Source organism: Mustela erminea, chromosome 18 (assembly GCF_009829155.1).
Source record: "Mustela erminea isolate mMusErm1 chromosome 18, mMusErm1.Pri, whole genome shotgun sequence".
Taxonomy (NCBI): Eukaryota; Metazoa; Chordata; class Mammalia; order Carnivora; family Mustelidae; genus Mustela; species Mustela erminea.
In genome coordinates this window covers 5,543,883-5,556,170 of record NC_045631.1, presented here as the reverse complement: position 1 = coordinate 5,556,170, position 12,288 = coordinate 5,543,883, and the positions used below count along the sequence as shown (strand labels likewise).

The 12,288-nt window shown below is 45.2% G+C and overlaps 1 protein-coding gene across 5 annotated transcripts in view; it reads right to left on the bottom strand.

The window, feature by feature from the left end:
* Positions 1-12,288, bottom strand: part of DNAH9 (dynein axonemal heavy chain 9) — a 318,732-nt gene that overhangs the window by 151,124 nt on the left and 155,320 nt on the right. For all 5 annotated transcript variants that reach the window (XM_032322974.1, XM_032322973.1, XM_032322975.1 and 2 more), the window contains 2 exons: positions 11,847-12,020; positions 11,160-11,367 (listed from right to left, as the gene is read on the bottom strand). In XM_032322974.1, the coding sequence (XP_032178865.1) occupies positions 11,160-11,367; positions 11,847-12,020 (382 nt within the window). The remainder of the gene's footprint in view (positions 1-11,159; positions 11,368-11,846; positions 12,021-12,288) is intronic.

Sequence of the window (12,288 nt, the reverse complement as noted above, 5' to 3'; positions counted from 1 at the left end):
GCAGTAGAGATCTATATAATTTTTTCCCACAATAAAGCAATTAAATATGTATTGCGAGAACTGACACTTATTACAGCTGGAAGCTCTAAGAACCATCTGATTCCTTCTCTTGAAAAACAAGTTTGTAAACAAGGAGAAAGTGTCAATAGACATTTGGAGGTGACAGATAGGAAGACAAGTTCCTTCAAGAAGCTTGAATATTCTAATTTTCTGGCCCTGAATTAAATTAAGTGTTTCAAATATGAATTAGATTTAAATTTAATTAGCATTCAATTAACATACCCTATCAACCAATTAATCACCCAACACCTTTTTTCCCCCTAAAGATATAACAACTATATACGAGATCTGTCAAAATGAAATATAATTAATGGGCTGCCAAGGACATGTTTTTGAGAACGGTCCTTCTACTAGGGAAAATCTCCTTTCCCCAGAACAGTGATATTCAAATCAACCCCTGGAATGAGGCAGACCCCTATAATTTGGGTTGATTAAGTCTTTTGCTTCTAAAGGATTGTTGAGGAGGAAAGCATGTCAGTTAGCAAGTGCGAACACACTGGGTCACCCCAAAAGGAGGATGTTAAGTCCTCCAGGGAGGGAGGACTCCCTCGGGAAAGGCACATACATTTTTGAACCCCCCATGACTAAGCTCTCCTCCAAGTCACATCTTGGATGGCATGGGGGTCAAGTGATTGTTTCCAGGCAGAACTGGGGGACAGAGGTGGATCTCAGCATTAGCAAACAAGTTGGTGGTGAAGGCTCTCAACACGTGAGAAATATAAAGAATTGTCATCCTCCCTTCAATCTTCTGGGTTCTGCCTTGTAAACGAGTCCTGACAATCAAGCCCATACCTGGGTATGGAGTTCATGTGCTCCATCTCTTTTCTTTTTCTTCCTTCCTTCCTTCCTTCCTTCCTTCCTTCCTTCCTTCCTTCCTTCCTTTTCCTTCTTTCCTTCTTTCTTTCTTAGATTGACTGATTGATTGATTGCTTTAGAGAGCACGAGAGAGCAAGCATGAGTCGGGGGATAGTCGGGGAGGGAGAGACAGAACCTCAAGCAGACTCCCTACTGAGCGCAGAGCCTGATGCAGGGCTTGATCTCACGAGCCTGAAATCATGACCTGAGTTGAGATCAAGAGCTGGACGCTTAACTGCCTGAGCCACCCGGGCGCCCCCATTGGCAACATCTTACCTAACTTCTCCACAGGGACTGGCCTCACATTCAGCCAGTAGCCATGCCCTGTGCCAGCTGCCCTCTGCTTTTAGTCACATAGTTCCTTCCGCAATATTTCAACACCATTGTGCATTTGAGGAGCAATTTCCATTTCAAAGTGGGTTCCCATCTGTTCTCATTTCACTGTTTCCACCATGACTACCCTTTGGCCATAGGCTCTCACCTGCTAGATCCACCCAAGTGACCTCCTGCTTTTGCTCTGGATCCTGTCACTATGTAGCATTCCCAAAAGAGCAGACAGGAGTCCCCTTGCCATGATGTGAATCAGATCCTGCCAGTCTCCTGCTTACAACTCACCTGGGGCATTCCATCCCGCCTGGGGCAAAAGCCAGTCTGGGTATGTCCGTAAACCTTGTATCTCTGTTTTTCTCTCTGATGCTCCCCTGTCCACACTCTCTGCTCCAGCCGTCCTGCTCTGTTACACTCCCTGCCACAGGGCCTTTGCTCTAGCTGATGCTCCTGCCTGCCATCCTTTCTCCCAAAGGTCAGCCCAGTTTGCTCTTTTCCATCGGGCATTTGTCTGCTCAAATGCCATTTCTCAGTGAGTCCTGCCCTGCACTAGGGCCAAAGTTAACTCCTCACCCCTAATCCCCTGTGCCTGCTTCATTTCTTCTTAAAATTTCACTTAAAATGCTCTATATTCTACTTGTCTTATGTGTTATCTTACCCTCTCCACACTATAAACTCCATGAGGACAGGCATTTTTCTGTTTTTCTGTCCTAACCCCAGCACCTAGAACATTATCTAGCACACAGTAGGGTGTCTGAAAGACACTTATAAAGAAGTGAATGAATGAATTTTATGACAAACCCCATGAATGGCAATGAAAGACACATTACTGCCATTTTGTAACTAAGAAAACAGAGGCTAAGGCAGGTTACGAGTCTTGCTGGAATTAGGATCTAGGTCCGTAGATAACTGATTCTAGTGCCTCTCTCATACATCTCTTAGGGAGAGAACCCTTAGAAGCCCTCAAACCCCAGTCTCCATCTAGGGCTGCCCTGGCCATTCCTGTCCAGGACTCTAACCTGGGTCACCTGGTGTCATTGTACCGTGAACCAGTCAAACGCTCTCATGACGCAGCTTCTGCCCCTGACAACGCCCCAGTTTGGTGAACTCACTGCCTGACCATGTTTTTGACAGAGATCCTTAGCAGTAAATCCTGTCTGGCTTCACACCGATTTTCCTTTCCTTGGAACTCTTTTCTTCCCGCATCGTCTAGTTTTTTCATGAGTTAAGACATTTCCATTATTACTGGAAGGGCTTTGCATTTTTTCTCTCCAAATGTAACGTGCTCTTGCACGACGCTTGCAAAAAGAATACATATTCAGGATATAAAGATTAAAAAACACAGAAAATCAAAATGATGAAAGTGAAAATTATCTGGGATTTGATCACCCCTCAGGAGCTATTAGTTTCAATATTGTAATGCATTTTATCCCAGTCTATTCACTCTGTTCCATTTCTCCTTTACAAAATCAGAATTATACTGCACATTCTATTTATAAAATATATATATATATTCAACCCATGTGCCGTAAACATCATTATGTAAAAACATATCCTCCTAAAACATGATTTTAATTGCTGCACTGTGTTCCATAATTTGGAGGTACCAAAATTTATAGGATGGTTTCTCTGTTGCCTGAAACATATACTGTATTCCTTTTTTTTTTTTTAATACTCTGAAACTACCTTTGCTTGTCCTGAGCAGTGTGTCCTGCCCACAAGGTGACATATCTTTTGTGATTTCATCTTGTGTTATCTCCTTTTTGAAAGACAGCAAGGCAGGTGGACAAGAGCTGTCAGTAGTAATGACGGAAGTGTGATGGGGCTCCTTTGAGGTCAAGAGTCTGATCTTTTCTGGTCCTGTCCAACCTCAAACTTCATGAAAAGGTTATGGAGAGCCCTATTACACAAAGGTTCTGATGCCTGAATTCCTAACCAATTAGGGCAATTAAGCACTCAAATATTTGTTCAACTAATAATTTAAATCACAGGTGGCTAGTCAGAGAATTCCAAATTGCGAACAGCATTATCTTTAAGCCTCCTCTCTTTGTGCTGCGAATATAAGCCCATCGATGACTTGGCACATTTCTTTGCTTCTCCTTTCTCTCTTTCTAGATCATCCCGTCTACGGGTTACTGCAAATTTCTTTAGTTTTAAAAATTACTTATATTTTCTAAAAGAATGAACAGAGGCTTCAAGTATTTAAGCAGACATAAAACAGACCAATTAAGAGACTTAACAGGGATTCCAAAATAATACCGGAGAAGAAACGTCTTTGGACCCATCTGTTATCACAACCAAATCAAAATGTATTGCACACTGTCCTTTATGAACTGCCTACCTGAAATCTCAGAACTAAATCTGTGTTTAATGACAGCAGCCACGTCATCCTGGCTTACTGGAACAAATCCGCCTCTCATTTTCTATGAACAAAAATTTTCCGGCCACTAAATTCTAAAGGGCACGTATTAGGGATACTTACAAAAGGAATATCAGGTTACAGAATGGGCATAACCTTCAACTGGGGTTTCACAGGAGATATAAAAGTAACTTAAAATGATCTTTGATCATACTAACCCTGACGAGAGCCCAAGGGTAGATCATTAAATTGTAATGCGGGAAAGGGAATGAAAGCAATGCAGTGGGTTTGTGGGGGTTGCAGGAGCTGGGGGAATGGGGAGGCGCGTGGGTCCCTGCATCCCTCAGCATGAGGTGTCAGCATTCTAAATCTGTGCTTTGGGCAGCTATTGGAGAGAAGTCAATAGAAATCTGATGTTTCGATGACTACTTGAAGGGCCTATTTTATTTACTATCAAAGGGAAAGATATCCATGTGCTCTAGATATCAGATGAACAGAAGCGGAGCTGGCATTCTATTATGGAAAGCGAGAAGCATGACTTACAGTCTTATCAAAGCAGAATGAGGCTATAAGCTCGATGAAATAAGACAGCTTGGCTATTAACCCATTGTGTGACTTTTGGGGAAGTCACTTAACACCTGCAAGCCTCATTTTTCTCATCTTGCCGAAACAGAGAACTATTGGATCTGTCACGGACACCATTTCCAAGTTCCTTCTCTTTAGTCACTTTCCAGCTAGGGTGACCATGTTCCAGATCACTGGGGATTCTGGAGAGCTGTTATTTCCTGGCATGGGCACTAACTCTCCCCCTCATCTTTTTCTTTTTTCCATTTGGAATGCAGATGTGATGGCTGGAGCAGCAGCCATTCTGCCACCCTGAGGGAGCAACTGCGAGAATATAAATTATAGCATTGATATCATTGAGCCATTGATTTAGCATTCGCATCTGCCTACCTCAAGACTTCTTGTTGCATGAAAAAAAATGTGTTTATGTCATTATTCTCATATTTTCTGCTGCATGCAGGCAAAGGCATCACTGACATTGTCTCATTGGATAGGGAGGGTTAAATGAACCAAGAGGGTAAGACCCAAAGTTTGGCACAGTATAAACATTACATAAAACATGTCCTTTATGTCCTTTAGTATAGTTGAAGTTAAACCCCCTAACCACCTCCTTTGCTTGTGTTCCTTTTTTTTTGGCAGTAGGGTTTTGAAATTATTGCGTAGTATTTATAGATCCTTAAATTCAAGAAGGATTTGATATTATTATAATAATAGCTTCCATTTACTAAGCCCTTATTGCAAGCTAGGACCCATTCTGAGTGTTTTACATACTTTATCTTGCTATTCAAGAACAAAAAGAATGAACTGTTGATACGCTCAACAACATGGCAAATCTCGAGATCATGCTGAGTGAAAAAAACAAAAAGGAGTGCATATTATAATTCCATTATAGACAATTCTAGAAAATGCAAACTAACCTATTGTGACAGAAGTAGGTCAGTGCTTGTGTAGGCATGGGCACGGTGGAAAGATAAGGGGGAGAGGCACTTTCAGAAGTGATGAATACGCTCATTATTTCAACTGTTGTGATAGCATCAAGGGTGTGTAAATATTTCAAAACTTATCAAACCGTATACTTTAATATATGCCATGTGTTGTAGGTCAATTATAACTCAATGATTTTTTTTTTTAAAGGGAAAATGTCGAAAATCTGCTGCCTTTAGTGGGAAAATGGATAAACAGGCTGGTTTATTCACACAATGGGATCCTGCACAGCAGTAAAAAACAGTGAAATAGATGTACATGTATCGAAATAGACAATGATTTAAAAGGTTGCTAAAGGAAGTTACAGTATGATATATGTTTAAAGTGTAACTGTAACAACATTGTGTATTTTTATGGGTACATATAGGTACTAAAAGTGTAAATTTGTATCTTTTCGCGTGTCTGTCAGCCATCTGGATGTCTTTGGAAAAAGTCTAGTCATGTCTTCTGCCCACTTTTTAATAGGATTATTTGTTTTTTTGGGTATTGAATTGTCTAAGTTCTTTATATATTCTGGATACTAACCCTTTATCAGATACATCATTTGCAAATAGCTTCCCTCATCCCATAGGTTGCCTTTTAGTTTTTGTTAATTATTTCCTTCTCTGTGCATAAGCTTTTTATTTTGATGTAGTCCCAGTGGTTTATGTTTGATTTTTGCTTTCCTTGACTTAGGAGACATATCTAGAAGTTGCTTCGGCTGATAAAGAAGTTACTATCTGTGTTTGCCTCTAGGATTCTCATGGTTTCAGGTCTCCCATTTGGGTCTTTCATCCATTTTGCTCAGCATCACTGATCATCAGGGAAACGTAAATCAAAACCACAATGAGCTATCACTTCACATCTGCCAGAATGACTAAAATCAACAACACAAGAAACAACAGGTGTTGACAAGGAAGCAGAGAAAGAGGAACCCTCATGCTCTGTTGGGAATGCAAACTGGTGCAGCCACCGTGGAAAAGGGCATGGTAGCTCCTCAAAAAAGAACTATCCAAGATTCAGCAATTGTACTCTAGGTATTTACCCAAAGGATACAAAAATACTGATTCAAAGGGATACACGCACCCCGATGTTTTTAGCAGCATTATCTATAATAGCCAAATTATGGAAACAGCCTAAGTGTTCATCACCTGGTGAATAGATAAAGAAGATGTGATGTGTATAAAATAGAATATCACCCGGCCATAAAAAAGAAGGACATCTTGCCATTTGCCATGATGTGATGGAGCTAGAGAGCATAATGCTAAGTGAAATAAGACAAATACCATATAATTTCATTTGTATCTGGAATTTCAGAAATAAATAAGAAAAGGGAAGGGGACTGGGGAGAGAGAAGCAAAGCAGGAAACAGACTCTTAAGTATAGAAAACAAACAGATGGTCCCCAGAGGGGTGGTGGTGGTGGTGGGTGAACTAGGTGATGGGGATTAAGGAGGGCACCTGTGATGAGCATGGGGGCAGGGGGTAGTTACGGAAGTTCTGAATCACTCTGTTGTACATCTGAAGTTAATATTACGCCATGTGTTAACTGGAATTTTAAAACTTAAAAAAAGGTGTAAGTTTGAAATGATACACATCAACTTCAGTCTTCAAAGATGGGCCAGGAGGGAAGATGGGGGTGTCTTTTCAATGCTAAGATTCACTGCAAAAATGACAGGATTGTAACGTCTGTGAAATCTGGGTGGGGAATACATGGGCATCTGTTATATATATATATATATATATATATTGGACATTTCTGCATGCTTGAAATAGTTCTTAATTTTTAAAAAAGTTTAAAGAATTCTCCCAGGTCCTTCTTAGCATCCAGTTCCCCCTGCCAGGGGCACCTATTATCAGTTTATTATATGTCCTCCTGGAGATAGTCTAATTATATGTAAGACTATCTCCAGGAGGACATATATTTATATAAAATATATAAATATTTTAATTTATCTCTTTTTTTTCCTTCAAATTTTTATTTAAGTTCTAACTAGTCAACACAGTGCAATGATGGTTTCAGGAGTAGAACTCAGGGATTCATCACTTACATACAACCTCCTGCGCTCATCACAAGTGCCCTTCTTAATACCCACCACCCTTCTAGACCATTCCATACCCAACCCCCTCCACCAACCCTCAGTCTGTTTTTCTTTTTTTTTTTTTTAAGTAGTCTCCAGGTTCAGTGCAGAGCCTAAGTTGGGGATCGAACTCATGCCCATGAGCTCAAGACCTGAGCCGAGACCAAGAGTTGGATGCTCAACTGACTGAGTCCCCAGGCACCCACTGTTCTTTATCATTCTATCTCTCTTTAAATGTGACACATTTTGGAGCATACCGTATACTCTCTTCTGCATCTTGCTTTTCTCATGCAACAAAGCTGTGGACATAGTTCCAACTCTGTTCATACAGAATGTCCTCTTTCTCTGCAATAATGCTTGGCACTCTGTCATGTGTATAATTAGACTACTTCCCACCACTTGCCTCTACAGATCCGATATAAATGCACATTTTGCACATGTGTCTGGGTGTACCACCTGCCCTTTGAGGCAGATTGCTTCGCAACACATTCGATCCTTTTGTAATTACACAGGGTCTTAAGCACGGCCAACAATGCAAACACTCAGCTGCAAAAAGAGGCAAAAGGAGGGCTGGGGTCAGGACGTGGGTGGGGGAATCTGTCTCTGGTCCAGGGCAGAGCAGCTACCCTTGGAGTTCTTGTAGCTCCTTTTTGAAAGTTTCCGTTTCCTATTGGATATCAGCTTTCTGGCTCCCCCTTTTCTAAGTGTCGTGGGCCCCCTTACATCTGCCATTTTGTTGCGTCTAAAATGTTTTAGGCTGAGAAGCCAAAGAAACAAAGTTGTTTGGATTGTGACCAAAGAAAGAGGCAAGAGGTTCCAATAAGGGAATTCAGCATTTTTTTCAGAGTCAAGGGTATGACCTCTCTTGCGTGGACTCTGGCATTTTCACTGGCTCCTCTGGGGCTCTGGGTGACTCCTCAGTTCCTACTTGCTTCTGGATGGGTGAGGTTAGAGACCCCTGCCTCATCCATCCTTAGTGTGGAGGATAGGTGGGATCCAGAGGCTGCTGGGGAAGTCACAGGATGCAGAAATGTTGCATCTGGTGAGGAGCAAGGAGCCAGTGTTCTCGTGGGTCTACTGACAGCAATCTGATGCTTTTGGATAAATCTGTGTTCCAGCAGGTGAGGAGGGGACAGTCCTCCAAGTTAGGGGCCCAGAATGAGAGAGAGGGAGGTCCGGGCACTGCAGGAAGGTCATCTACCTTTCCTTCAGTATAAGTTTTTATTCTCCATATAAAGTATTTTTCTACACGAAGAATCCTCATAATAGGATTCTAGAAAACAACTCCTCCAGAATACTCGAATGGTCCCACTAAGGGTAAGAGCACTAAGAGCAAACATTTATTGCTGTTTTCAAAGTATTTTCTTGCCAGGGAGGCAGGGTTAACTTCAGGGTTAAGAGCACAGGCTTGGAAGTTGGACTGTCTGGGTTCAAGCCCAGGCTCCATCACGTACTCTTTGGCCTAGGGTAGCTTACTTAACTTCTCTGTGCCTTGATGTTCTTCCCAAGAACATGGGGATGATTCAAGGACTTACTTCATGGGGCTGGACGGGATTAGATCATTTATCAATGTACAAAATCCCAATCTCAGGTTGGTGTGTGAAGCATACTTGGTGAGTGCTTGCTAAACACCAGTTGTTATTAGCCTAGTTGTAAGCAGCGTGAGAGTCGGAGTGAATGGGGAGGTCTGATCATCTGATCAGTCGCTGGACTCCAGGCTTGCAAATGAGTGCAGAGTCCTGTCGTCCAGTGAACAAGAACAGTGTTCAGGCGTGAGCCAGCCAGGCATGGTGAAGTCTGCTTATGACCGCCGGGTCCTGGTCACATGGCTGCTGTCGTGGCATGCCATGATGGCGCTTGGGGTCTTCTGGAGTAAGGTTTACTGGAGCTGCCTTCTGAGAGCTTACTGGTACAACCGAGGGAGTCTTGCCAGCTGGGTTGTTAAATCATTATTTCAACAATAAATTCAATAAACTTACAACCAGTTAATTTATCTTAAAAACAAAGGTAGAGATACTCAAAGCTCATCACATCTCAGTTATTTTACCTTGTCCTGCCATCATCTGTGCCCTCAAAGTTATTTTTGCCTACCCTATCTGGGAAGTGGGAACACCACACAGGGGGAGCTCCTATACCTCTCTTCCTGCCCACCGGTTGCAGACTTCGCACTGGAAGCTGGAAATGGGCCATGGTTGGAGTATTTACGCTATAGAAATTGAGATAGATTTTGTTGCCCACACAGATTTCAGAAAGTGGTGGACAAAACACATTAATCGTGCAGATTAAACTTGAAAGTGCCTCACGCCTACAGATGTTTACATTGTGAAGAGCACAAAAAATCCACATACTCTTCATCTGCCTTCGTCTCAGGTCATGATCCTGGGGTCCTGGGGTTGAGTCCTGTGTCGGGCTCTCTGCTTGGTGGGGAGCCTGCTTCTCTCTCTCCCTCTGCCCCTCCACCTGCTTGAGCTCACGTGCTCTCTCTCTCTCTCAAATAAGAAAATGTTTTTAGAAAATGGCATATTCTTTGGCTATTCAAACAGAAGATGCTCACATCACTGACCAATGGTGAAGTCCTAACGTGAGTCTCCGTCGTTTCACGTTGTCTTCCTTGTTAACGTTCATGTGTGAATGACAGGTGCTTGTTGAATTGGGACGGACCGTGTGGAACATTTAGGAATCCGGCCAGGGATGCAGCCCAGGGGCTCCCTTGACAAAGAAATGGAGAGTCTCTCTGTCACCGAGGGGCTCTGGGTGCCTGACTGCACTGAGAGGCAGGGAGCAGACAGTGGGACCCCGACCCCAGAAGACCTGGCAGGATAGGCAGAAGGAAGGAGGGAAGTGAGCTGTTCTTTCTGTGGGAGCTGGGGAGGCAGAACACTGCCAATACCAAGCTGGGTGACTCTGAAGTTCTCGCTAGGGCGGGGGATGGCGTGGTTAGGGGTATATGAGACGGGTCCAGGCTGAGCAAGAGGAGGTTGCAGTAAAACCTGTTTTGCAAGTCTGCTAGCTTGCAGCCTGGATGTTGGACAGGCAATATGCCAGGCTCACTTTCCCTGTACTAAGCTATGGCTTCTGATTTACCAGTCTGCAAATAGTCTGGTGCCTGGAATTCCTGGTCTGTGGTTTTGCATTGTGGGTGTGGCCGTGCACTGTGGTCTCCTGAGGGAAGCACAGCCAAGTCGCAGGGAGAGAATACGAGCAGGGATTCCCCCCATCCCGGCCCTACCGGTGCTCTCCCATCACCAGGAACTTGGCTCGGGCACCTCTTGAAAAGGGAGCTGCTCCTAGGGGTCAAGTGATGAGCATTTCTCTATATTGTTTCTATATACAAGGAGTCCCTACAGGTAGTGAGAGTCAAGGAGAAAGTGACTCTAAAAAGGTGAAAACTCCTTTTTTGTGGGGGGAGCCTCTGACCCTGAAGCCACACCTGGAGGACCTGAGTCCACTCAAGAGCCCAGCATGTCAACTCCCCATGAAAAGCAGCCCCACGTGCTCAGAAGGCTGGATGCACCCTGCCTGCCTTGCTGCTTGATGGTGAGCTTCAGTTTCCCGAGCCTCAGTTTCCCTATCTCTAAGACAGGAAGGGCAAAGGAAATGATCCCTAGAGCCGCTTCTACAAGCCTGTGGCTCTCCTTCGCTGGGTGTCGGCGCTCCTTGGCATCCAGGTCCTGAGAACTGCTCTGTGTTGAACTCCTGGCCCGGGAGGGATCTGAGAGGCCAGGGAGGAAGCAGGAGGCGGGATGAGAAAGTCAGTGTTGAGGGTGCAGGAGAAGTGGAACAGAGGTGCTGGGGCGGAGAAAGGACAGGAGGGGCGAGAGGGGAGTGTGGGCACAGGGCACGTCAGGCCGAACAGGTGCTGATGCTTTGCTCCATTTCCACGTCCGGGCACGTGGCCACTCAGACACCCCCTCCCCCGCCCCCCAACGTCCACGCGTTCCGGGCCCTCACCTTGCAGCATCGCCGACGTGGTGTAGTAGTTGAACGGCACGCTCTTCACCAAGTACTCCTCGGCGTCCAGGCTGGCCAGCTTGGTCCCCACCAGCACTGACTTGCCCGTGCCCGCAGTCCCCACCAGCATGACAGGCCGCCTCCGCTGCACGAGCCGCTCCAGGAAGTAGCACACTCGGATGGTCTCGCTTGTGTGCACCAAACAAGCCTGCGGTGAGAACACAATGAGTGTGCCAGGGGCTCATGGGAGTGACAGGGGCCTGGCAAGAACTTTCTGGAGCATTTCAGAAGAGGCCTGGCGGTGCTGGCTGGCTACCACCTCCTTCATATGCAGAGTAAGACCATCCCATAAGCTCTTTCTTCTGGGTGGAGAACACGCCCTCCCCCCTCTGCCAACTCTGTCTGCCTCCCTGCAACCCCCCTATAGGTTTGGGAACCTTCTGCCCTGCCATCTCCCCGCTCTGTTCCCCAGGATGCCAGTGGAGTAATCAAGTTAGCTAGTCTTTGTGGGGGGTGGTATGGGTCTGTGGGTTCCTTGCACTAGGATTTCCTCTTGAAAATTGGGTAGCGGGAGATGAGTAGTTACTGCAAGGTTAAAATGCTTGGCTGCTGATAAAGAGGCTTCCACCAGAGCCACTAAAGGTCCTTGGGGCAACCATACATCCTCGGTCACTGGGCCACACTCACCTGCAGGGGCATCTCAGGGTCAAATTCAAACTGGGGGATGAGCTTGGACCAAGGCTCGAATTTCTTTGTTGCTGGGTCTATGTAGTAGTCAAAGATGGTTCCCTGAGAGGGAAACTTGACCGTCTTGAACTCCGTCAGCCACCACTTGCTGAACTCTGCTCGGTAGTCCACGAGCTGCCAACACAGAGCGGGTCGGGGGCAAGTCTCTCCAGGGCTTCTGAAGCTGGGACACACTGCCCTGGTCTCAGGCAGGAGGTCAGAGTGGGGAACGTGAGATGCTTTGCTCGAAGGAGCAGCTCCTCCAGAAGGAATGCTGCTTCCCCGGGTATCAGCCCTGATGAGCCACAGCGGCTCAGGGGCCAGCCCTGAGTAGGTACATGTGCCACCGCTTGACCATGTGGCTGACACTGCATCTGAGCATCCTTGTGGGGTGCAGGGAGAG